Consider the following 26,479-nt stretch of genomic DNA (forward strand, 5'->3'; position numbering starts at 1 on the left):
AAAGCACTGTGGCAAGGGCATGGTCATGAGCCAGCCCGGGAGCTCCAACATGTGCAAGCAGCTCACATCTCTTCAGTGGGGAGTGGATTGCCATGGGAAGTCATTAGGGAAAGTACTGTAGCGGGGTATGTGTTTTCCCCTTGGGATATGAAGCTTTGACTGCTATTAATAACAGATGTGCAGCCAATTACAGAGTGGAGATGGGTAATCACAACTTGCATTTTAAGGCTTAATCTGATCACCTCTGGGGTCAAGGAATTACATAGTTATCATAATGGTTAAAGTCTGTTTGTGCCACCACTTATGGACCAAAGTTCAAGCCTTGGAGGTCCGAAATGGAGTTTATCGCGCACTAGTGTGCATGCTTATGTGTCTTTGTGATTCGTGTGTGTGTGTGTGCACGTATAAGCTGCTCCAAAGCTCGGCCCTGTCACCCTGGCTTCCTCTCAAGTTTACCTGGTAAATGTTTCTCTTGAGAAAATGGGAAGCCAAGAGGCCTCGATTCTGCCTTCAGTTCTGCTCCAATTTCCTTGGCAATTCCTAGGCTTTAGCTCACTTGCGAAATTAGGGCAGTCTCCCAATGTTTACTTCTTTGTCTCCTCTACACAACTGTGAGCTCCCTAAAGGCAGAAGCTCTTGTATCAATCACTGAATTCTCAGTGTCGGAAATAGTGCCTGGCGTACAGTAGACACTCAGTAAACACTGAGCAAATGACTCTCTGCGTTTCCTTCCAGTGATGATGTGGCATGATTCCAGGAAATCAGAATCTAGTGCCTGGAGTGGATTCCAACACATGCAGCAGATAACGTTGGCCGTCAGCTCTCTTCTTAGTTTTCTCTGCCTACTGTTGAGACACCTTCATGAACACTTGCACCAGAATATAACATGTACGAAAGGAGATGATGTTGAGATCCGCCAAATTTTTCTCTTCTCTGGCAGTGCCGGAAATGATTTGGATGAAGAAGACACTGAAAGTATTGAAGTGTTGGTGATTTGCTGGCTTTATTCAAGCAGGTGTGTCTGCGAGTCATTCCCATCCATACTCGAGAACCGGCCACCCACAACACTTGTCACCAAGGCCTCTAGACTCAGTTCCCCTTGGTGAGAAAAGACCACTGGCTAACAATGTCTGAAGGCTTCGAGTGACACGACAATCATTCCAGATTTGGAAGGGGAAATGACCAAGCAAGACCTTCTGGGTTTTTTGTCCGTTTTCACGTACATGAGTCAGGGTTCTTGGGCGTAAACACCACAAATAAACTCTGGCCAACGGAAGCAGAAGAGGACTTTAAGAATTTCAGGTACCACAAAACAAGTGGGCTCTACCACACACACCCTCCCCCCGCCACCACTGAATCCTGCTTGCCTCGGGTACATCAACTTGCTCTTTCTTTTTGTACCGCTTGTTCAAAATTCGAAGTTCCAAAGGGAGCAGATGATTGGCCAAGCTGGGCCATACGCCCAGCCGAGTTCGGACCGGATCCCTACAAAAATGAATATCACAATAAAGCGAGCCAAATGACCTTTTTTTTTGTTTCCCAGTGCATATAAAATTCATGTTTACACGACACTGCAGTGTATTAAGTGTGCCACAGCATTACATCTAAAAAAAAAAGTACATGGGCGCCTGGGCGGCTCAGTTGGTTAAGCGACTGCCTTCAGCTCAGATCATGATCCTGGAGTCCCTGGATCGAGTCCCGCATCGGGCTCCCTGCTCTGCGGGGAGTCTGCTTCTCCCTCTCCCACTCCCCCTGCTTGTGTTCCCTCTCTCGCTGTGTCTCTCTCTGTCAAATAAATAAATAAAATCTTTAAAAAAATAAATAAATAAATAAATAAATAAAATTTAAAAAAAGTACATACCTTACTTTAAAAATATTTTATTGCTAACAAATGCTAACCATAATGTGAGCTTTCAGTGAGTTGTACACAATGATCACAGATAACCGTAACAGATAGAATAATGGGGAAGTTTGAATATCGTAAGAACTGCCAAACTGCAACACAGAGGCATGAAATAAGCAAATGCTGTCGGGAAAAAGGCACCCGTAGACTTGCTCGATGCAGGGTGCCCACAAACCTTCAATCTGTAAGAAACATCATATCTGCAATGCATGATAAAGCAAGGCACAATAAAACAAGGTATGCCATATCTTCTCCCACTGGGCTCCCAGAGCGGAAAGGAAGGTCCTAACCCACACAGTGGGGGAATCCCCCAAATAGAAAAGGGTTCTGCCTGCTGGTCAGCCACAGGAAAATGACAGGGATTTACTACATGACAGCTCAATAGTGTAACATCTGTACACTTTGATAATCCACATTTGTAAAGATGGGTAAAACCTAGAGTCTACAGTCGCACACCCAGTACCCTAATGGGGGCAGACTCGTGATGAATGTCGATAGGGCTTGGTAAGATTCTTGCTCTAAAGGTTGAAAAAATTACCAGCCAAAATTAGATTTTAATCATTTAGCAGCTTCTTGCTACTTTACCCAGGGCAATTTTGGAAGTTGTGGTTAAGTTTGCTACCAGTATGTTATAAAATTCCTGCTGCTGGCATGAATTAACCCAAGGGAACTTTCAACTCTTGATCACGTTTCCATTCCTCCCCTAGGTTCTCCCACCTCCAAAAAGCAAGATGACCCCAGGCCTCGCTCCTTCTTAGCCCCGTGGTTACTCTGGAAGTCCTCAGGGACTTGGCTTCAGACCTTGGCCCCAGCTTCCCTGCAGAAAGGCCTCTGGGATGAGCCAGTTCAACTTCTAGTTTATGTCAGGTGGAAGGCTGAGTGGAGGAAGGGACAGAACCCAAGATGGAAGAGAAAACCTCTCTTAGCAAATAATGCTGATGCTCGAGACAATAAACAGGCCTGAGATCTATGTATGAAAAAGCGGAAATGAATTATAAGTAAATGTGATAACATTGTCAATAAAGTAAGAGAGAAGAGTAAGTGGCAGCATGGTTTGTATAGTATGATTCTGTTTGTTTTTACAAAGGAAATATACTAGCGGGTGTATGCATGAATAAGAAATACTGGAAGGGTAACCTAGGACCCATGGGAATTAGTGAGAGAGGCAAAGAAAAGCCTTTAGGTTTCACTGTATATCCTATTTCTGTTTGCATGTCGACTGTGAGTAAGCAGGCTCCGTATAACTAAAACGAACAAATTTAAAATGATGTAAAAGCGAAGCATAACAAGAAAAAGGAGTAAAATCAGCCACTATCAAGCAGGAATCAGGGGTCAAGAAAGAACTTTTTCCCAAACAGGGGGCTCACCTGAGCCTGTGGGAAGGCAGACTTCTCTCTGTTAAGAACACGTTTCCACTGGCAGGCCTGAAGGGGCAACATCTCTGTATCTTTTCCTTACTGTTCCTCAGAGCCAGGCCTCTACTCAACTCAGGAGGGAACGCACCTTCTACCTCCTCCCCAGGCATTCGGGCAAGACCTGAGAAAGGTGACTCAGGGAGAAGCACTCTCTGGGCCTCACACCTCTGCAAGGCTCAGCACGTGTCCCCAAGGCAGGGGTGGCCCTCTCTCTTCTCCCCACCGGAAGAGTCCATCATTACTAAAAACACAAGTCTTTTTAATAATGGGCCTGCTTGGGGGGGGCACCTGAGTGGCTCAGTTGGTTGAGCAACTGCCTTCGGCTCAGGTCATGATCCCAGGGTCCTGGGATGAGCCCTGCATCGGGCTCCCTGCTCCTCGGGGAGCCTGCTTCTCCCTCTCCCTCTGATACTGCTCGCCCTGCTTGTGCTCGCTCTCTCTGTCAAATAAATAAATAAAATCTTAAAAAATAATAATAATAATGGGCCTGCTTGGTTTGTTGTCCTGTAATAATCGTGGTGATGTTGGTGGAAACTAGTTTGGAAACTAAGTGACCTTTAGAGCAGAACAACCAGACTTTACTAAATGATGCTGGGTAGATTCTGTCTTCTTCTGGGTTACCAAAAGCAACCCCCAAACCGTCTATATTAGAGCTTGAATGACAGCATACTGGGAGGAGGGTGACGATGAGCTTAATAAAGAGCCCTTAAAAGAAAGAAGGAGCACTCTCTCAATTCCTACTGACATTGGGAAATTCTGTCCGCACACAACCCTACAGATGCCTGCAAGGGAAGGACTGGGGTGCAGGAGCCAGAACAAATCTAATACCCCAGTTCTTCCCCACCACTTCCCACTGCCCCAGATCTTCCAGGCTGATGTTTCCCCTTTTTTTTCTCAACTCTTCTGAGCTTCTAAGAGTTCACTTCAAGTCATGCAGCACAAAGGAAAAGTGAGGGACTGGACCCCTTTCCCCCCTGCCCTGAAGAAGCAATCTGTAGGGCCCTAACAGCAGGGTCTGTGAGGCACAGACCCTCCAGTTTTTACCCCCTAGTGCAAGGAAACGCCCAGTTCACATCCCTCTGGACAAGGGTGGCTGGAGGAGGTTCAAACTGCCCCAGGCGGGTGGGGAGCCAAAGCCAGACAAAGCCGCCCAAGTTAGGGTAGTGACTGCCAAATCTGGCTGGGCTGCAGACTGCGACCTTTCTCCACCTTTCACTCAGATGCGTGGCTGGCAGTCCTCCAGCAAACCCCCTCAGCTACCAAGGCAAGATGACCTACCCCAGCTCCATCCTCACACCCACTTATCCCCATCCTCGGGAAGTTCCAGCCCTTTCCGCAGTACTTGAGAAAGGTCCTGCAATGGGCTTCCCTCGCGCAGGGCCCTTCCCCAGACACCTGAAGGGGAGGTTCTTTGGACTGTCCCCCAACAGCTTGGGCCCAGCCTTGCCCTGGTTCTGCTTGTCTTCTGAGGACCCCCCACGTCCGCCGGCCGCCGCCTCCAGTGCAGCTCTCGGCCAGGGGTCATTGGTGCAGGGGAGACCGCCCGCCCTGGCTTAAAGCGCGGCCGCCCCAATCCGGGCCCCGGTGGGTCCCCGGCCCTGGAGGCCCGGAGCAGTGGCGCCCCCGCCCCTATGAGCGCACAAAGCCGGGGGCCGCCGGAACCCTGGGCCCCGCTGCGATCGGCCGCTAGATCCCGACCGCCCAGTGCGCACAGCGCGGCCACCGGGTGCGAGGAGGACGCGCGGCAGCGCCAGCCTCCGGGCCGCGCTGGTTAGGTAGCAGGGGGGACCGGAAGGATGGCGAGGAAGTAGGAGAGGGTTTCCTGAGATGAAAGATTACTTCCGTCCGGGCTCTGGCCTCTCTCTGGAGCCGGCTCGTTGGGGGCAGGGGAGCGGGGTGCGCGGGGCTCAGGGGCTGCGCCTTGCCACCTGCAGCGCCCGCAGCGGGCGGGACGCGCGCGGCCCTGTCGGGGGGCTAACGCGGGGGGATTCTTGCAGGTGGGAATCGAGGGCATTTCCTAGCGCCCAAGCCATGGTGGCCAAACAGCGGATCCGGATGGCCAACGAGAAGCACAGCAAAAACATCACCCAGAGGGGGAACGTAGCCAAAACCCTGGTAAGGCGGGGGCGGCGCCGACCGGGCCGAGCGGGGCAGGGCCGGCGGGGGCGGGGCGGGGCCGGCCGGGCGGGGGGCGGGCGCAGGGCCCGGCCTCTCTGCTCCCCTGCCCCGGGCCCAGCCCGCCCCTCCCACCCCTCCCGCCGGGTCCCGCGGAGTGGGAGCTGAGAGCCGGGCTCTGGGAGGCGAGCACCACGAGGTGCTCTCGTGGGCGGCGAGGGTCAGGGTGGTGGTGGCCCTTCTGGAGTGGCTGCTGGGGCTACCACCGAGGCTCGGAAGAGCCTCCCCAGGAGACAATGGGGCCTTTGTCTCTGGGAAAAACGGAAAGTCACATCCTTAAGGAACAGTTAAAGGAAGTGCGTGACACGGGGCCCGGAACCTAGTAGGTGCTAGAACGTTTGGTGAATGAATGAATGAATGAATGAATAGGTAAATGGAGACCACTTATCATCACCTTCTTGCAGGCTTTGACCCCTGCCCTCCACCCTCAGCAGACAGATTAAGCTTTCTCTCCAGCCCCTTTGTAATGGGTCTGTATAAATTGGAAGGGCTCAAAGTGCCAAATGAGGTTCAGACCCGTTTCCCTTCATCCTCCTTTCTCTCCTTTGCCTCTTCCCTAGTGGGGCCTCTCACCACTGGGCTGAAGTTTAAATGCAACATTACTCTTGTTCACCCTGTGAGTTTTGGCTCATCCTAATGGTATGATCCAGAACTTTGGAGGCCAGATTAAAGCTTTTATAACTGGATTTTAAAGTAAAATCTGGGCCTTATGCACAGGGGTTTCTTTTAGCAAAGCAGAATATCTTCAAGAGAAAATGCCAGACCAGTGATTTTGGACATTCAGAGGCATGCCTGGGATGAGTTGTTGGGCAGTGTTGGGTCTCCAAGTCTGTGAGCCAAAGCACCTGGAATCTATTATCCTAAACACTTAAGCGAAGTCCAGCTGAAGCTTGGGGTTTGGCTGGAAAAGCTTGCAGACCTGATGAGGCCATTCCTTTTAGCCAAAGAAATGATGCTGGTTTGAGTAACTGAGCAAAAAGCTAGAGCTACAATCATCACAGCAGAATTCCTACAAAACTGAGCAGTACTAAGGCAGAGAAACCTTAGGATCAAACTCAGCTCTACCCAGAGCTTTATACACAGCTCCAGACTTAAGTTACGCTTGAAATTCTCTCATAGGGTGTTAGATCATTTAGTTATCACCTTGCAGTAAAATGCAAATATACCATTGAATCAGAACCACTTTTCACAAAGATCTATTTTCCCTATTTGTTTTTACTCAGAAAAAAACAAACCGTGCTCTCCAAGTTGACCTTGAAAAACAAATTTTAATTGATGTTAAAGCACTCAGGGTTTTATATCCCTAGGAGATCACTTCGTCCTAGATATCATACAGATTAGCTGTGTGGTTCTTTTTAATGAACCAAGAACCTGAAGAACTAGGAAAGTTATTAACTGAACTCAGTTGACGAATACCGCCTGCAAAAGTAGCAACTGGGGAACTGATTTGCAGAGCCGATGTATCCATTAGGCTTGGTAAGCTCAATGTCTGAGACCTCCAGCTTTTCAAGGCCATTGGAAGGTGTTTGAGGCCTGGGGGAAAGGGAAAGTTACTGTGTTCAAAATAAGAAGAAAATTTAAAAATTGGAGGAAAATGTTTAAATATCTAGGAAATGTACTTACCCCCATTTCAACTCAACTCAACTTTCAGAGCTGCATTCAGATTTGTTTAATCTATGATGCGAGTGAATTTTAATAGGTTCTGATAGACCATGGAATGGTGCCTGGCACCCATGCGGGTGTCCAAACGGCCCTATTACATTTGTAATGAAAGTTTTCCAAACCAAGCCACAATCTCTGTTTATCTTCAGGTGGTTAGAAGGGCTCTTTGGTTAACTTTATTGTAAATGGACCAGCATCCAAAAAGAAAAATGAAATTTTCTTTCAAAAGGAAATATTTTAAACCCTAAATCTCATTTTCCTAATTACAGGTCAAACACAATTATACTTTGAAAGAAGTAACTTGCAAGGGATAACCTGTTCAGGATGAAATTGAGGACACGTGAACAGATTCTAACTGAAAATTCAGAATAATCATTCAGAAATAAACCCCTTCAGTTGTATGCAGATGCTTCAATATTTCCTTAGCTAATAGCTATGGAGTGAATACTGTTCTCCCAGATAGCAGATAAATCAAAGAAACAAAGAAATAGAATAATCATTTTGTGGTTACACAGTAGTAACTTCTCTAGAACAGACAGGGATTTAAATTTCAGAGTTCAGAGTTACCCTGCTGGTATGTAATCACAGGGAAAGCCAGCCCCTGACATTCCGAAGCCTGGGGAAGTAGCAAACTCCTGTTTGAAATGAACCATGTTATTTGCAGAATTCTACTGCTTTTGTTACCTTTCCCAGCGATAGATTCAGGCTTGGGTGCATTGCCCCAATGGGATTGTGCTGGGGGCTGCTTCCAAAAAAGAGGAACTTAAAGCTCTCAGAAAAAGGATATATTACTGTTCTTGAGCTCTGAAAGTCCCCCAAATAATATTGATTCACTGGAAAATGTCATCCAACAGATTCTGGAGTTATATAGTCCAAACTCTGCATGTTGATAATTTGTGTTTTTCTGCAAAGGAAAAATAATGGACTCCATTCGGTATCCGCGCTAGACCAGTAATTCATGTACAAGGCTCCTGAATTCACTTGTTGGCTTTGCTGGAGATAGAGCTAAATGAACTTTTTATGTAGCATCAGCGGGATGACAGCAACGGAGCTGGCTTCTGGTCAACTCTGACAGATTGTTAGGGCGTTAGTGAAAGAGGGTCGGGAGGGGTAAGTGTCGCACTGTGTTCAGGTCACTTTATTTAATATCTCGATTATTTACTTGATCTACCCTTGATCTGGTGTTAAGGGCCAAAGAACGACACAGTAACTGCACTGGGTAAAGTTAGGCAGTTGTGTAAGACTGATTGTGTCCTTGTCTGGTCAAGCACAGCTACCATTCCAGGTGCTTCGCTCCTGCAAGAGCGGCTCTAGATACAAGCTTGTCAAGCACAGAGCACTGAGGGGTTTTCATCTTCAGAGTCTACCTGCCATTAGCACTTTAACCTATACTTCTCTAGTAAGAGAGATGCAGGGACAACCCTATCACCAGTTAGGAAGTATTTATAAAAAACGACAATATCCTTCCTAGACCCCGTCTCTACTCAACCTGACCGAAGAAATCATATTTAATGAAGTTCGTATGCTTATTCATTCTTCGATGAACACTGATTTAGCGCCTACTGTGTTTAAGTTCCGTGCCAGGCACTGTTGTGCATTGCAACAGGAAAGAGACACAGTGCCTGTCCTCGTGAGCCCATAGTCTGGCGGAGGGACAGACAGTACACACATTATCACGAGAATAAACATACAAGCTGTGATAGCTGCCGTCAAGAAAACATACCTGCTGATACATAAGTGGTCAGTGAGCCCACTTGGGGTAGAGGAGAGGAGGCTCTCTCAGCATGTAACAGGCAAGCTGAGAACCAAAGCATTGTTGCTTATCTGTAATAAAATGAGTTCTCTAATTTACGTTGGTGATAGCTTGTTTTTGGCTCACACACATGAGGAAACATTAGTGAGTTCTTTATTTTTTTCACTCCAGCTTCTCCCTTTTTATTTGAGAAATTCACCACTTTTTTGGATGCCTCTCTCTAAAAATAGTTTTCCCACTGATCGATTTGATCTTAAGGACCAAGCCCTACTGCAAATAGACCTAGAGGGGTTGTGGATGGTTGTTCTTATTATGTCTGTGCTATTGGTTTGAGGGGAGCAGGAGGTACGCAGGGCTCTGGGTTCGTGTGGGCACCATGGTGCCCTTCTGCTCCCTAAGGAACGCAGAGATTTCGCCAAAGAGAAAGCTTCACTGAGGTTCAGGAGCTTTATTACAAAAGGCTGCTACCTTTGCAGATCCACTCACAGTTGCTTTGGTGCTTCTGCCATTCCAAGGATTTCCACGGCACCAACTTGCCAACACTTTTTGGCCCGTCGAAGGTTTTGAGAAAATAGCTGTTCTGTGACCTTACTTGGAATCCACCGATTCAGGCAATTAAAGATGACTCTATTAATGGAAGACACCCAGGTTCTCCGATGGGGCAGACCTACATCCCAGCCCTGCTCAAGTGAACAGACTTCGTGTCCTTTTCCCAATTACAGATTGGAGATAAGAATGTGCCTTGCACGGCCTTGTGAGTGGTGGAAGTAGGCGATGTAGACTGGCTTAGAGTGTGCCTTAGAGAGCCTGGCTTAGAGTGTGCCTTCAACACGTGGAAGCAATTTGTAGCAGTATCGTTTGGGCCTCCCAAATCGCTGTACTGGTTTGTGTATTTTTACCCCATCTGTCCCCAGAATATTTAAGCCCACCGAGTTCACTGAGTTACAGGAGTATAAATAAATTTATGATGAATCTTTTCACACCTATCTGGACCCTTTACAATTGAATTTCTTCATCAACGTCTGCCCACTGGGCATGGAGACTGGATCCGTCTCACTCACTGTGGCATCCCCAGCCTTCAGTAGCGTCTAGTAATTACCCCACAAATGTTTCCTGAATCAATGAACCTAACCTTCCTTTCCCCCGTTCCCTTTCAGAGGCCACAAGAAGAGAAATATCCCGTGGGACCATGGCTGTTGGCACTGTTTGTTTTTGTTGTCTGTGGCTCAGGTATGGGTTTTTCACTGATCTCACAGCCCGTGTTCTGCTCTGTCCTTCAAAACACACTTCCCAAGTAAATAGACAAAAAAATATATTGGTCTGGGATTCAAGGTAATCACTGCCTGAAGCCTTCATCTTAGTGGGTTTTGATTTGGTCTCTGGTCCTCCAGAGAAAATACGAGACAGAATTGATATACTATCAAATCATAGTCATAAAATGATTACACCAAGCAATTAAATTGGCTGAATACACTTTAGAATTCAGTTAAACCTTTGTGTGAAAACATAGCCCTAAAAGGGCAGTTAGAACGGGAGCCACCTGTCTGCCCGAGTTAGATCCAGATTCCAGAGAAAGGGAGAGGTTTTCTGCCTTAAGAGGAAATGCCACAGAGCTCCTAGATAGAGCTGAGCCTTTGACCTGAGCCTCAACGAACAGTCACCTCATACCAGAGGGTGGTAAGTTCAGACAGCTTTGCTTACACGCACATGCAAACACACACACACACACACACACACACAGGGGAGGCTTGAGCAAAGGATCGTGCATTTGTTCTAGTTGAATTCTGTTATTGGGAGTCTTGGAATTCCTGGTCCCCATGGGTTGGGTCTTGAAAATCGTGGTAAATGAGGAGAAGTGAGGTCACTTCTAACAAGGCAGGCCTTCCATGATTCCCAAGATCTCTCACTCAAAGAAACAAAACTGTACCCCATTCCTAATCTTTTACCCAACATGGGGATCCCTCATCTTTAACAGACGTTACCCAGCCTCTACTAGATTACTTCTGAGGGTGGAGGGTTCACTTCTTCAAAAAGCCTATCCCATTTCTGTATAGCTCTAATTCTGTTAGAGACATCTCCCCTCTTTTGAGCTACACTGTGCTATCTTCTCAATAGTTGAGGTGTGAACTCCTAAAACCACAAAGCATGGGCTCATTCTCTTCTGAACATCTTGAATCTTCGGATATTTTAAAGATGAGTTTAAACTCTGCAAACTAAACTCCCCTACTTCTCTCAACCTTGCCTTATAAGATGTGGTTTCTGGACCCCTCTTCTGGATGCACTCCATGACTCTCTTAAAATATAGAGCATTTGCAGCTGCGGAAGTGGGTCTAGAAATGGTGTGACTGCTACAGAGGCAGAAGGATCATCACTGCCCTTGATCCCATCAGTCTACTTCTATTAATATGACCCGAGCTTCGGTTTATTTTCAACAGTCACAGCACATCCTAGACTCACGTCGAGCTAATGACCAGCCCAGCGCCACCAGGCTCTTCTTTACATAAATGTCCTGCAAGCTTCAGAGATGCATCTCCACACCTCCCCCTAATCCAAGTTGTCCCTTGTCCCCATCACACATTGCTTTATTGTATTCATGGCCCTCATCAACATATGAAATTATTTCGTTTGCTTACTTATTATCCATTTTCCACTACTGGGACATAAGCTCAGGGAAGACAGTGTTCATTGTCCACTAAATCTGTACATTCTTGTAAGTATTTAGCACATAGTGAGTGCTCAGTATGGTTGGACGGATTCATGGATGTGTGGATGGATGAATAAAGCCAGACATTCCCCATACTGTATGTAGATAGCCAGTTGATTTTTTTGAGACCTAATATAAAACTTCATGAATATTTCTATTAAAATTGTATAGTTGGTTGTCAGTTGTCTTTCTACAGAGTAGCCACGAAGTCTGGAAACGTAGAAGAACAGACATAATAAATGGCTTGCCGATCTTATAATGTACGATACGGTCAGTGACATTACATGATATGGTCAATGTATCACCTTCATTAGCAATGCATGGTTCGGAGCACGGTAGAAAATTGCCAGGAATATGGTGCGTCGACGCCACATTTCCATCAGCGCCTGCATCTTCCTCTGTTCTGCGTTGCCTCAGATGATCTGTCTCTGATTTTCACCCCAAAACAAAACAAACAAGATATGCCTTTAGCATGCCACACAAATATCAAGGAAAACAAATCTATATAAAAAAGTAATCTGCATTTTCATGCTTTGTGGCCAGCCTGTACATTGTTCGATCTTGAACCTTGAGCCTTTTATCTAATCATCTTTCTTGGCCAGCTTTATAGTCTCTGAAAGTATAATGTTCCTCCAAGTCACTGATAAAGTCTAGACAGGCAGAAGCCTACGGAACGCAGAGACAACTCCCTTCGGGTTGACCTTGAACCTCTCAGCAAAACTCGTGCAAACAATCACCAGGCGTTGGGGGTCCCCTGTGTGCCTGGCACTGTGCTGGGCTTTGGGAACACAAACGCCCTCGGGGGCCCGGAGGCACTGAGGGAGGCAGATAAGGAAGGAAGGCTGTCTGTTGCACCCGGGGGGGGGGGGTTCTGTGATAGTGGAGTGCCCCGCGTGCTTGGTGGGCACGGATAAGGGATTGTCTTCATCTGTTCGGGCTGTTATAACAAGATTCCACAGACTAGGTGGCTTGTAAAGAGCACAATGTATTGCTCACAGCTCTGGAGGCTAGAAGTCAGACTGGGGTGCCAGTGTGGTTGGGTGGCGGCCCTCTTCCCGGTCACGGACTTCTCCTTGTGTCTTCCGGTGGTATCCTCACATGGCAGAGGGGGGAGGGAGCTCCGTGGGGTCTCTTTCATGAGAGCACGGATCCCATTCATGAGGCCACCCCCGCTCATGACCTAATCACCTCCCAAAGCCCCCGCTTTCTACCACCGTCACATTGGACATTAGGATTCCAACATGTGAGTGCGGGAGAACGCAAACAACCAGACTAGAGTGGGGACTTGTAAGTCGTCCTGGGCAGAGGAGAAAGTTTCCCAGAGGAGGTGCCATTTGCGCTGAGTGTCGAAAGACAAACAGCTTGAGATGGTATGCGAGGCTCAAGAATGGCCAAAGCCCAGTCGTAGGGATCCATGAGGCCAGTCAGCCCGCAAGCCCGCAAGCCCGCAAGCCCGCAAGCCCGCAAGCCGGGGTTGTCAGGGACTAAATAGATCCAGAGCCAATATATATATATATTTTTTTCTTTTTCTTTTTTTTTTTTTTTTGATGTCAAGATACACATTAACTGCCTGAACCATTGGGTAGCCTATGGTGGGGGCGGGGGGGGGCGGTTAAGTCAATAAAGTCATTCGGTCTGTTTTTCTCAAACCTGTGTTCGTTCTCAATACCCATCTTTTTCAAAGGGCTCAAAAACCTTCTCTAAATTACATTTTCATTACAATCTTGCCAGGCTATTGGTCTGTATAGTGGGAACGGTGTCTTTTCCCCCTGGGTAAATTGGGACATCTGCTGACAACAATCTTTTGGAGCCCTCCCAGCCTCCCTTCGTTTTTTCAGGGATTAAATACATTGGCTCTGTTATGCTTTCTGTGGGTTTGTCCAGGGGCCTGGGATGGGAGCCTGCAGGGCCGGGAGATGCGAAGTTCAAGCGGCTGAGAGGACACAGCCCCCCCACTCCCCCGCTTCAGGTCCCGTGCTCTTCTAGTGACCCTGCTTGAAATCTTTCTAGTCAAGACCGTGTTGCCTTTACGGAGAGGCTAGTCAGGAGTTGGGTCATCTTACTTTCTCTGTGCTCCATTAACATGCTACCATGAACCCTAAGTCATGAGCATCATCTCTTTTTAAATCATAACTAGGAATAATCCACTACACCACCTTTTTTTTTTGCTAACTTTAGCTTTTTTTTTTGTAAGCCTCAGCTCAAGCCAGGCACTGTTCTCACAGAAATGTGTCACTCTTCTCAACTTGTCCTTGGTACCATGCCCTTCCTTCTATCTTTGTATGTGTTCTTCTCTATCCAAACATGTCATGAAAAACACAATAACTTCTTTAGATCTGTCCCTGTTGCCACCTCCCTGGGATGAGTCACGATTCCGTTCATCTTGCAGAGCCTCCTGTCCCTCTGGAGTTTCTCCTTCTGTGGGTTGCAGGGCCCGTGTGTTCTCTGCGTGTAAAAGGGGGCCATTTCCCCCAAGTCCAGCCAGTCAGGTCCTCTGCTTCATGTCATGAGACTTCTCGGTGATGGAATGATTGAAGCTCCTGGTCACTGTTCTCTCTCAGTCCACGTGGCTGGTGGTTCATAGTTTGTATATTTTTATACAGGAAACTTATGGAATCTTCGAAGATTAATGAAGGTGTTGATCATTGATCTGATTCTCTTGAAAGACTCGCTCTCATTACCTCACTCTGTTAACCCACTTTTCTAATAATGATTGGTTGGGCAAAGTGCTCTTTTTAGAAGTAGTGTGGGTGTACCTAGGATAAATAAATATTCAGGTCAGGCGAGTAATCAGGAATGCACATGTTATCTGTTTTCTCAGCTAGCTTGTGGGAAAGGAAAGACTGGGAAAATGTTGGCGTTTAAGTATATGCTCTCTTATTGGCCACCCTTACTCCATTTTATGTGGAAAAACGAGTTCCCAAACCTCCAGGAGGTTACCAGACCCCTTAACTATGGGGAGCGATGTGTCACAGCAGAGTCCTGACCCCTTGCTTCTCGGCTTCTTTGCTGCGGCCTTCCTCATTCTCCACACATGCTTGTCATGCCTGCGGCGCTGATAAGAGCAAGATAAGGAAAAGGAAGGGAGAGGAATCAGGAGAGCCGGGAGGGGACAGAGAGCACAGGCGCCCAGAGACCCCTGGCACAAACACGCACCCCGCTCGCCCCCTCACCAGGAAATCAGATAAGAGCGCCAGACCTCCTGGGGCTGCCCTGAGCCCAGGCACACGGTTGTAAACTCGAATACATTGTCCCGTTGAGCTGCAGTTGGAAGAGGCTCTTTAAATACACCTCTCTTCAGACTAAGTAGATTTCCACTTTCCATGATTGCAAAAGGGCTCTTGGGCAAGACACTTCTTTGAAAACTGACCAATTGGCAGTAAGAGGATAAGAGGTTAAGAGGCCTCGGAGAGGGGGGATAGTTCTGGAATGTGCCAGATGTAGGTTCAAAGCCTAGATTCGCTATCAGCTGGACAACCTTGGACACATGATTTACTCTCTGTATCGATTTCCTTATTGATCAGAGAGGGATAATAGTAGCCCCTCCACCCACAGCAAGCTTGAATCCTGCAGCTTCCGGGGGCGGCGGGGGAGGGGGGTTGGTTGGTGCGTGGGTGGTAGGGCTTGGTTTCCATTTGCCTTTCCTCCTTCCAGGCTCAGCCACTCGAGTTGGTCTTGATCTTTCAGAAAGCAGTAGGCCCTGCCTCTCCACTCCAAGGATGAGTGTCAGCAATTTAAGTGATAACACTCGGGTGCCTGAGACTCTGTTCCCATGATAAAGCATCAAAATCTTTCAGACCTCCCCACACAGGAAAAGGGAAGCACCCACATGCGGAAATCGATGAATAGGGGTTTGTACTTTAAGCTGAATATCAGAAATAAAATGTAAGTTGCATTTCCTTAACGCAACCTGAATGCACCACTGTTTTGCTATAAAAGTTTTCTTTGTGAGATACAAAAGTTTCAGGAGCAGTGTGTTCTTTTGAGACACAGTAGATAGGACATCTCAGGGCCATACTGTTCTTTGTTTTGTTTAATTTGGTAACTAGCTCTATTGTTATTCATATTATGTACATTCTGTCAGAAATCAAAAACCCTGTTTCTCAGAAAGCCAACTACCTGTTTTGAGTCTCCTCAGATGATTATTCCAAACGGGCCAGAAACTTTTCTTGTTCAAGTCTTGGCCTGGGACTTTGTTTCGCTTGGGCCTTTTTAATGGGTCGCATTTGTCTTTCCTTGATTTCCAAGGACCCCGGATGCACACTGAAGCCCAGAGGATTCAAGCAACTCCCCTGCTTAGAGACTTTGCTGTGTTTTCCTCTCCCCGGTTTATAAAAACATGACCTTCCACTTCTGCAGGCGGGGGGGGCCTCCTTCCAGATAAGCAGCTCGTCCTGGCTGTCCCGGTCCCTGGTGGCAAACCTGCCCCCTTGGGAACTGTGTGACAGCTTCTGAGGAGGGCTTGTTGTTATCTGAAGACTCAGAGACAAGCGTGACCCAGAATGTGTGTCTGGGGCAGCAGAGATGCTGTTGTCCAGATAGGCCAACTGCTATCTCTGCAAGACACTTGCGGTCCTGACGCTGCCCCAGACCATTAAGGAAGCTAGTCACCCCTGCTTGCAGCCCTGAGCCCTCGCCTCCGGGGTTTTCTTCTCCCCTTTGTCCTCAGCAACTTTAAGAGCTTTTGTTGCGAAGGATTCAGAGGCCACAGCCCAGCTCCGGGGAACGAACGTGTGCTGCAGTCGACCAGTCCTGTCCGCCGTAAGCCTGGTGTCGGCAGCAGGGCCCCATGCGCATCTTCGCCACCCCTGGAAGGGCCTTTTTCTGGCGTTAGGGCCACGGTGTTGACAGGACAACCGCCTTCGACATTTTCAGCTTTCCTCTTTGACAGGAAGGCCTCCCGGCTTCGATGAAATTAGGTCTTTTCCTGAACATGCTGGCTGTCCAGACAGTTTGCTTGGTGAGTCAGCATCTACACGTATCTTGTGATCCTGAGGCATTATGCACCTTTTCCGAGCCCTGGTGTGAACCTCCACCTTGACAGCCACAGTCAGCATGGCCGTCCCCGTCCCCATCCTCAGCCCTCACTGAGATTTCCACTGGGTGCGTGGGGGCGTCCTCTCATTCCCATGATCCCTTGATTCCCAGAGGGAAACTCTTCCATACCAGCCCTGCCCTAGTCCCTCCCTCACACTATTTCTCCCTCACATATTCCTAATTTCAATTTTATTCCTCTCGCTCTGGCCAAGCTTGATATTCATTTCCTAATTAGAGATTATGAGAAGTTTAATGGCTATGGAAGCCTGGGTATTTTCGAAGCTGATGAGCTTACATCCCCCATCAGCGGGAAACCTCTCGGGTAATAGGATTAACCAATGACTGTTATTTCCTTCGGACTTTTCTCTATTTCCCAGATATACCTTTATAATCAGAAAAAATTAAGTGTATCTGAAGAAGAAAACATCTAGACTAGTGGTTTTTAGCCTTTTAAAAAAAAAAAAAAGAGCAGCTGAACTCTGTTCAAATGTTAGAGAAAAACAAATGAAAGAGCAGCTGTTGAGGTTGAAGTGGGATCTGTGTGCGTGTGAGTGTGTGTGACAGTGTGTGCATTTGTGAGTGTGTGTGTGTGCATTTGTGAGTGTGTGTGACTCTGTGTGTGTGTGTATGTAGGGGGTACCTCCTGTGTTGCTGGATATTTTGAGTTTTTCATCCCAGGAAGGGACTAGACATTGGACCCTCTTTGCCCATCAAACAGGAAACTGCGTCTGGCCCGGAGCCGGCCTCTGTCATGACAGAGCTAACGCCTCTCAGCAAAGGGCCTGCTAGGTCTATCGGGCGCATGAATTGTGAGTAGCCGCACTGTTTCTGGGCAGAGACATTCCCTTTGTCTGCCACATAACAGACTACACTCTCCTGAATCCTCCAGGGACTCTGCCTGCCAGGGGCGCAGGAGAGGGGGCGGTGAGAGCCTGCCGCAGACAGGGCCATTTTTCAGGACAGCCTACTCAGAACAGATACGAAGAAGTGCTTGAACCTGAGGGGCCTGAAAGCCTGTCGGTCCCCCAGCCTCATGTTTCAGGTGGTCCAACTGTCTCCCTTTACATAAGGCCTCTCCATTTCTGGAAGGGCCAACACCCCTACCCTCCCCAGGACCGGCGGCTTTTGTTAAGAATGGTGTGGAGGAGGGGAAGGCCAAGTCACGCGTGTGCCGGCTCCGGGGCCAGGCTCCCTGGGTTTGAAACCTGGCTCTGCCACCTACTAGCCCTGTGGCCTTGTCCAACCTCCGCCCATTCTAAGCCTTGGTTCTCCCATTCTTAAAAGACGTGGGAATGGTCTCTAACTCCTAGGACCTTAGGAGCTTGTTGTTACTGTCATTATGTTGATGACCCTTAGTCACACTATCTCCCCACCTCTCAGCCTCCCACGCAAGGTTCTGACCAAGATTCTGAATGCTGACAGAGAAAGAAAGAGAACATTTGGATCTTTCTAGTGACTTTCTTGGGTTATGGTAAGAAATCTCGTATGGGGATAGATAGCTCTGAGGTCCTGAGGGAGCTGTGGCAGAACCAGCTCCCACTGGACAGGTAGGGGACAGGTTTGTCACCCAGAGGTCGGTGATGTCACCTCTGCTGGGGCAGCTCGAGCCTCTTCTCTATTTCTAGAAAGAATCCTTTATAACCTAGGGGATGGGGGTGAGGAGGACCTGTTCATACAACTGTTTTCGCTACCATTTCCTGAGTACTTATGACAACACTAGGCCTGACATGTACCTTTTTTTTCTAGTCACATAATCCCTACAAAAAAAGCTATGGTGCTCATTTGTCCAGATCATGAAACTAAGGCTAATGAAGGAAAGCAGCCAGCATCCCACAGCTAAAGAGTGAGAAAGCTGTTACCCAAACCTGAACTCTACACCCATCCGCTTTCTATTACCCTGCCTTCCTTCTCTCTCACCACTTCCCCCCAAAGTGCTCCCAAGCAGAAGTTTTCTACCAACCCTAGGCCTTCAGCGTATGACTGCATATTGAAAGCAACTCCTGTTAAAGCATCTCCTACTTTCCCTGCCAGAGGTTCCAGACGCATAACCATCCCGGGTCTGCTCCCGGATGGATAAAACCTTGGCCCAGCCACGGGCTGCTTGCTGACTGGGCCACCGGGCACCCGATCACCTTACCCTTTTCGGGACCTTACTCCAGGACAGATTGGAATTCACCAAGTCTGCGGGTCGACCAATAAACACTGGCCTTTCCCGGAGACCTCCAGGACGATCTCAGAATTGTGACACCTGAAGTGGTTGTCACCCCCCTCCCCCCCGAGGCTGGCCAGCAGGAGGTTTGAGAGACTGAGCAGGCCTGCAGGAGCCCTTCCGTTTCACCACTGAGGAAGGACTGAGGACATTCCTCTGCTCGGGAACTCCTGCCTCAGGACCTGAGGTGGACACTCTGAAAAAGATGTCTCATCTGCCATTGGCTCCCATGAGGTGACCTGCGACCTCCCGCGTTCTGTGCTGCCCTCTGCCCTGTGCCCCATGGAGCATTTGGGTTTGTGTATGGTCTGCCGCTCAGAAGAGCATTGCTGCTGTCTGCCATTTTGCATCCCATTCTTAGCTAATACTATCCCTTCTTTCCACAGTGCCTTTCTGCCCTCACGTATCCTAGGCACCTCTCTCTCTTCCCTCTTCTCCATCTCTGGAGAAGAAACCGGGAAATGCTACTGGGAATAGTATTGCCTTTGACTTTCTTTGTGCTGACTCCTCCTGAGAGCTTAATGGCTCACCTTTGCAATGTCTTATTTCTTGACATTTCTGCTTGTCTCTCACAGAACCTGTCCTTTTTTTCTTACCAGCTTTTTTTTTTCATTTTTTTAAATGAAAAATAATCAAAATTATGTCATTTCTAGAGTTGTCTTATCTTCCTAAACGATATTCCTCTGGCCTGTCTCCTCTTCTCAGTAACTCTCTTGATCTCGCTTATCATCAATCTTATTTTCAATAAAAGTGGCCTTCTGAAGCTTCCTGTTGTCTGGCAGTCAGCTGTCTGGCAGCCTCCTATTGTCTAGCTGTCTGACAGTTTCCTGGGGGATCCCTTCCTGTCATCCCCGTGTCCTTCTGGCACCCCCAGTTAGCTGGGATAGGTCAGTCCCCAGGGTAAGAGAGGGTTGGAATGACACAGTCCCAGGACTTAAGGAGTTTATGGTCTTTCATGACTTTGCCTCCCCTCCAAAGACTGAGCTCTTGCAACATTGGAATGTAAAAGTAGTCATTTGATGTTGACTCTTGATTCACAAAATAATTGTTTGAGGTTTTTAATATGTGTGTTTCCTCCATGCTCTTTGCAAGTATTCACCTTTTGTTCCTCCAATAAATATTTACTGAGGAACTATTATGTGCCCAGAGCTGAGCTAGGCCCAGAGGTACAGTCGGGAGCAAAATCATCCAGGGTCTTAGGGTGCCTGGGTGGCTGTCGGTTAAGCATCCAACTCTTGGTTTTGGCTCAGGTCATGATCTCAGGGTCCTGGGATTGAGCCCCACATCGAACTCCACACTCAGTGGGAGTCTGCTTAGATATTCTATCCCCTCCGTAACTATTCCCCCCCACTGCCGCATTCTCTCTCTCTCTCTCAAATAAATAAATAAATCTTAAAAAAAAAAAATCATCCAAGGTCCCTGCTTTCCTGGAGCTTATAGCCTAGTGGGGAAGCAAGATGAGTTCATCAAGTAGTCATGCTGAAACATGTGACATTTCAGCCATGACAGTGTTTGAAGGAGAGGCATGTAAGGCTGTGGAAGCCTAAAATGCAAAAGGCTGGTATCCTCTGGGTAAGTGGTTCTCCAGGTGTGGTCCCTGGACCAGCAGCCCTCAGCATCACCTGTGACCTGGTTAGAAATACACAATCTCATTTCCCACTCTGGACCCACTAGATTAGAAACTCCGGAGGTGGGGTCCAGCCTCTATTTTCACACGTCCTCGGGAGACTGTTGTACACACGCAGGTGTGAGAATTCTTGCTTCAGATGGCCAAAGAAGGCTTCCCTGCAAAAATAACTTTTGGATTAGAAGGGAAAACCAGGCAATAGGGCAGGGTAGGAGAAGTCTTTCAGACAGAAAGAATGGCATATGCAAAAGCCCTATAGTAAGAGCAGAGGGCTTTTGAAAACACAAGGGATTACCCCAAGAAAGAAGAGTAATACAAGATGCGTCTGGACAGGTTGATAGAGCGAGGATATGCAGGTCATGGAGGCGCCATCAAGGATTGGGCAATAGGAAGCTTTTGATGTGCTTTAAACACAGGGATGACACAATCTTATTTGTTTTCATTTAAAGAATAATTCTAGCTACAGGATGGAGCAAGGATTGAAGAGGAGCAAGAGTAGACCAGTTGGAGGGCATCGCAAGGGTCTGGGGAAAGATGGCAGTAACTTGCACTAGGGTAGCTTCCGGAGGCATGGAGAGAAACGTGCATAATCACAAGGTACTTTGGTAAAGTCCACAGGTCTTTGGTGATCAGTTGGAGGTGTCAAGGAGGACTCTGGCTTTTGGGGTTTACATGCAAGGTGGAGGATAATGATGCCAAGTTTGGTGGTGGGAAGAAATCATGAGAAGGTCCTGTTGTGGTTGAAGTGTCTTTGAGCCACCTATGTGTAGATCTCAATTAGATGGTGGAAGGTGTGGGTCTGGAGCTCTGAGGAGAAGTCAGGGCTGGCAGTACAAATAGGTGAGTCATCAAAAGCTAAGTGCCAACTAAAATTGTGGGCCAGGGTGAGGTCGCCCAGGGAGAAAGAATGTAATGAATAGAAGAAAGCCAGAGGAACATCATTATTCTTGTTTACCGGTCAGGTGGAGTTAGAATGACCCCTGCAAAACCCATGTAGTGTGAAGAGCCAAAGAGAAGGAAAGAAACTAGAAGCCAGGAGAATATAGTGTCACGAGGCCCAGGGAGGAGAGGGCTGAAGGAAGGAGTGCTCAACAGTGGCGAGTAGGGAAGTAAGACATAGAGGCAGCTAGAAAAGGCCCATTGGATTCAGTGACGTGGAGGGAGCTTTGTGGCTTTAACAAGAGCTATTTCAGTAGACTGAAGAGAGCAGAAGCTAGACTGAAATGGGCTGAGGTGGGGATTGAAGGTAAGGAAAGGGAGTGAGTATAGACAGCTTTCTAGAAAAGGTGGTTGAGTGGAAGAGAGGGCACCTGTTGTCGGCAGATGTGGAGTCAGGAGGATCATTCCGGTTTGTTTGGATGTGAATGGTTCTTGCATGCGAAAGCCTAAGGATTTCATTGCAAGGGGGTGGTTAAATAAAAAGAGAGATGTGGCCATTGGAGGCTACCGAAGATCAGGAAGCTAAACAGGTTGCAGAGGGCAAAGGCTCCGGGATTCTGTAGCTCCTTCTCTAGCCTGGATTTTTCTGAATCTCAGTGACCTGCCCAAGGCCAGATGCCCTGCCCTGGAATGCCTGCCGTCCCTCCTTTTCTTGGCATCTCTCCTCCCTGCTGTCTGGCTTACCCACAGCCCCTTTGCTACAGCCTGCTCAGCTGTTTTCTCAGCTTTGTTCACCCACTGTTAAGTTATTAACTTGTCAGGGTCCAGACTCCCCACTTCCTTTCCCACTTTGAACACACTGTTGGCTCCCTTCCTGTTCTCTGCCTCGCGAAGTCAGCATTTGGAAGGCCGGGGTTGCTCTGCGGGTCATTACTGGGGGCCACGCAGAAGTACAATTACTGTAATTGGTATAGAATGTTGAAGGCTTCTTAAAGACATTAATACAACTGAAAAAGGAATAATAAACACAACCATCTCTCCATTATCTTAAAAGTGGAGGCAAATGGCGAGCTTAAAATAAACTTTATCCAAAGTCATTTCTCCAAGCGGGTCCAGTTTTAAAGAGTCACCTGTAACCATGAGAAGGACCATCAGATTCTCACATGTTAATTCACAGATTCTATAGGGTCAGGAGTGATCTTTAGTTAGTTCTTAAAGCAGATTCAGTAACTGGTAAGTTGTTTTAATACAAGTGTTGCAACTCTGAAACAAGAAAATTTTGTCTGAGATTCTTTAGGGAAATTTGCAGCAGGTCCTTAAACAGAATTGAGTGGTTTTATCATTACCTAGCCCTTTTGAAGTCATGAGTGAACTGAATGGGGCATGATGGACTTAATAAGGCACAGACTGTTTCCTATTTGTTGACCTACTTTTCTTGTCTAAGGATAAAATTAAGGGAGAAATAACATTTTTGAGTATTTTATGATGGACAGATTTTTTGCTTATGTCATGGTATTTATCCCTTGCAATCCTTTGAGATTCATATTATCTACGGGCGTACAAAGAGAGAAATCAGGTCTCAGAACTATTTGGGAATTTCCCAAAGTGCACACCTCTAGAGAACGGCCTGTGGCACTGGGTACTTGAGCTCCAGTCTTCCTGCTCATGCGTGGAGAAGAAGCAGTCATTACTGTAGGAATGGTAATAATCAGCAATAGCTCCCGTGCACCGAGTCTTCAACGTGCCCAGAGCCTTCGTCTGTGTCGGATCATTTAATCCCTGTAAGAGCACCGCAAGCACCGTGGTCCTTATTTTACCCAAGAGGCAACAGTCTCGAAAAGGTTAAATTATCCGTCCGGTCACACGGCTATTCAGTGAAGACCTGTTTCCATCTGACCCTAACATTCCTCTGCAAACTTGTTTGTCAAGATTAGAGATGTTTCCCCGATCCCAAGAACATGAGGCATGGTGGATGTAAATAGTTTTTCCCTAACGTTGTTGAATATCCAGCTGCCTCCCAGCACTCCTGTTGAGCTGGAAGACGGAATGTTTATTTAATTTTTATTCCCTGTCAGCCTTGGGAGGGGAGGCCAGACCTGCCCGCCATTTCCATGAGCTTATCCATTTCTGTAAGGTGCTTTCTCACCCATGCAGCAACTTCTCCCGTCAAGACCCATCCCCAAACCCAGAAGCAGCCAAGGAGACCTCTGAGCACGACCAGATTTAAATATCACGAGTTGTTGAATTCACCCCTTCACTGTATCTGGAGAAGAGCCCCTCTGATCTTCGCACGGAATGGGCTCGCTTTAATTTTCCATGTAACTCTAACAGCCTCTGTGTCCCGCCGGGTCTGCGGCAACATCCTAATGGAAGAGGGCCCACCGAAGGCTGGTGTAGTGACCCCAGAGAGGCGAGCCGAAATCATCGTAATGAAACAAAACGGAAGCAGAAACGAGAGCCCAGCACACAGCCCAGTGGAACGCCTCGCATAGACTCCATGGCCATATTACAGCAGAGTCCAGTCAATGACTGTTTTTCATTAGGGTCACACTGAACATTTACAAAAAATTAATATGATGTCATGTTTGGAGTACATTCAATTTAGGAGAGTAGTGATGAGGTGTGCAGGGTTTTGGGTTTGGTTTTTTTTTTTTTTTAAGAAAAAAATGCATTCATGCTTTATCTCTCCTTCAAATCTAGCTGTCCAAGAAAGATTGCCCAAGGCCCTGCGTGGTACTTACTGGTCTTTGTACACCCGAAGCGCTGTACCTGGTGCACAGTGCGTGCTCACCAACGTTAGATGATGAAATGCCAACGACTTGTTTCCTGAGGGTTCTGGAGAGCCTGTTTTCCTGTGGCCTCTCAGCTGCATTCCTGTTTATTCTGTGTTTAGACATGATTCAGGGCAAGGATAACCAGCCTCGCCTCAGAAACAAAATCCTACCACACACAGTAGCTGCCGTGTCCCTCATTCCCGTCGTCCTCATCAAGACTGACCGACATTGCCCTCTGGAGAGGGTGTAAAATAGAAGCTGGGGCCTGACTTTCCTGGGATGCATTTGACCGCGATACCTAGCACCAGGCCGGGGAGCTGTTGAACCAGCTCTTAGCAAAACAAGCCAGGGTGCCGGGAATTCTCTGTGGGTTTAGATGCTCCCCCCCCCCGCCCCCCAGCGGGATAAAATCAGCGTCGCTGGGGATGGGAGCTCGCTGCCTTGCAGAACCTGTGCGCAGGCAGCCCGGAGATCTGGCACCCAGGGCTCCCCGCAGTCAGGGGCCCGGCGCTTGGCACATCTGCTCCAAGCACCTGGCCCGCGTTCCCAGCTCAGGGGCTGCTGGTTTTCCAGGTCACTGCCGTTTGGAAAAGGCAGCCTCACTGACCTGTGAAATGAGTGCAGTGCCCGTATAGAAAGCCCTGTCCCCCTCTCCCCAGCAGCCAGTGAACACTTCGGCGGAAGGGGTGGGGGCAAAGCTCTCCAAGCGCCTGAGGGAATTCTAGCCTTCACTCCTGATGGAATTAGCAGGAGTCATCCATAAATCCCCGAGGCATCCATCATCTATCGGCAGACAGAGCCAGGCTGCCTTTTTTTAAAGAAGTTCACTAACCTTTTGTTAACTTAACTCCTTGTTAGGAACTATCTCATCAGCTGTATGCTCCCACCTCCAGGGCCCGGGGGTCAGCAGGAGCGGGGGCTCGCTGTGGGCTGGGGTTTCCAGCTGCGTGCTGCCTGGTACCTGAGCTGTCTGTCTTGTTTTCCTCTTTCAGCTATCTTTCAGATCATTCAGAGCATAAGGATGGGCATGTGAGGAGGCCCGGGGCTTTGACACTGCCCCTCCTTCTGGAGGGCGGAGGACCACTTAAGCTTTTAGCCGGGTATCTGTGGGAAGCAAACAAGCCACACAGAATAGAAAAAAAGGCTCCCTCAATTGTTCTCTGATCACTTCATCGTGGATGTCAGACCAAATTGCCTTCTCACAGGACATCTTGGTACATCCGTGTTCTGGAGCGGAAAGGACATTTTGCTTTTCTGTTGGCGGGATTGGTAGCTCCCAGGTGTCTGCAGCAGCGGGCTGTCTGGTTTTGCCCTTGGTTTCACTGATGTATGCATGTGGCCCTCCGAATGATCGATCACCAGTTTACTTTCCATGGATTCAGCCTCTCCTCCATTGGGAATTGGTTTTACAAATAAATGTCTTTGTTCAACCTTATACCGTGTGTGGGCTACCGTGAGAAAACCACAGTGAAGAAAATGCCAGAAAAGCTCCAGGTGGGATTGCCGGGGGCGGGGGGGTGGGGCGGGGGCGGGGACTGGGCTAGACGATTGGGACAGGGTCAGGAATCTGTGGCTTGGGAACCAGAGCTAGATTTACCTTCAAGCTCTTTGCCCAGAATGAAGCCCTGGGCTGCTCTAATGACCTTGGATTTTCCACCCACGTTACTTTTTAAATTTTTTGATCTTTTGAGGTTTTGATGTTCTTTTTTTCAATGCAGAAAAGGCACCTACAAAGTATGTTAAGGTTCGATTAGCTGTTACCTCTTCTTTGTCTGCCTGAGGACTTGGTGGGGAGCAGATGTCTGAGGCCTCTTTATGAAAACCAGGCAACCTCAGGGCGCAGCCTTGCCCTAATAAAGAGCACAGGAGGGCGGGAGTCCCACCTCACTCTGGGTGGTCAGCCCCAAGGCTGGGAGGGCAAGGCCCAGGGCTGGTGGGTGCAAACCTCCCCTCCCTGGCCAGCCTCCCCATCAGCCTCTCCAAGTGTGGTCTGCCTAGAACTGGCATCCGGGCTTGGGGGGCAGGGTGGGGGGACGGAGAACGCATCTCAGAATGCAGACTCTGGGGCTCCACCTCAAGCCTACTAAATGTGAAGTGCTACGGGCGGAGCTAAGACTAATGCTCCGTACAAGCTCCCTGGGTGAGGCTGATGCACGCAGAATTTTGAGGACCACGATCCTGAGAAAGCCCAGCTGTAGAGGGAGTGAGTTTTGTCCCTTCCAAGCAGCAAAGGCAGCCGAAGCTTGCTCTCAAGCAAAACGATCCTGGCGGGGCGGGTGTTGGAGGAAAGGGCTGGTTGGCCGGCCGTTTTTGTTCCCGCTTCTGATGGGGCCTAAGGAAG

At 48.2% G+C, this 26,479-nt stretch overlaps 1 protein-coding gene across 3 annotated transcripts; it reads left to right on the forward strand.

Moving 5' to 3' along the window:
* The first annotated feature begins 4,643 nt into the window (after positions 1–4,643).
* Positions 4,644–25,573, forward strand: SERP2 (stress associated endoplasmic reticulum protein family member 2). Of its 3 annotated transcripts, XM_031025148.2 has the most exons (4): positions 4,644–5,093; positions 5,316–5,433; positions 10,066–10,138; positions 24,065–25,105. In XM_031025148.2, the coding sequence occupies exons 2-4, from the start codon at positions 5,350–5,352 to the stop codon at positions 24,166–24,168; spliced, it is 261 nt and encodes an 86-aa protein (XP_030881008.1). In that variant the 5' UTR covers positions 4,644–5,093; positions 5,316–5,349; the 3' UTR covers positions 24,169–25,105. The 3 variants fall into 3 exon arrangements, with proteins under 3 accessions (XP_030881008.1, XP_030881009.1, XP_030881010.1); XM_031025149.2 differs by lacking the exon at positions 4,644–5,093 and having other exon boundaries at positions 5,197–5,433; XM_031025150.2 differs by lacking the exons at positions 4,644–5,093; positions 24,065–25,105 and adding an exon at positions 25,131–25,573 and having other exon boundaries at positions 5,213–5,433.
* Positions 25,574–26,479: the final 906 nt, after the last annotated feature.

The sequence above is a fragment of the Leptonychotes weddellii genome, chromosome 3 (genome assembly GCF_054177405.1).
Source record: "Leptonychotes weddellii isolate Sample4059 chromosome 3, ASM5417740v2, whole genome shotgun sequence".
Classification (NCBI taxonomy): Eukaryota; Metazoa; Chordata; class Mammalia; order Carnivora; family Phocidae; genus Leptonychotes; species Leptonychotes weddellii.

Bases quoted from the DNA above. Each gene is read 5' to 3' on its own strand.
- SERP2 (XM_031025148.2), top strand. From the start codon at position 5,350: ATGGTGGCCAAACAGCGGATCCGGATGGCCAACGAGAAGCACAGCAAA. The intron at 5,434-10,065 runs GTAAGGCGGGGG...GTTCCCTTTCAG, and splicing joins GGAACGTAGCCAAAACCCTG to AGGCCACAAGAAGAGAAATA. The intron at 10,139-24,064 runs GTATGGGTTTTT...CTTCAAATCTAG, and splicing joins TTTTGTTGTCTGTGGCTCAG to CTGTCCAAGAAAGATTGCCC.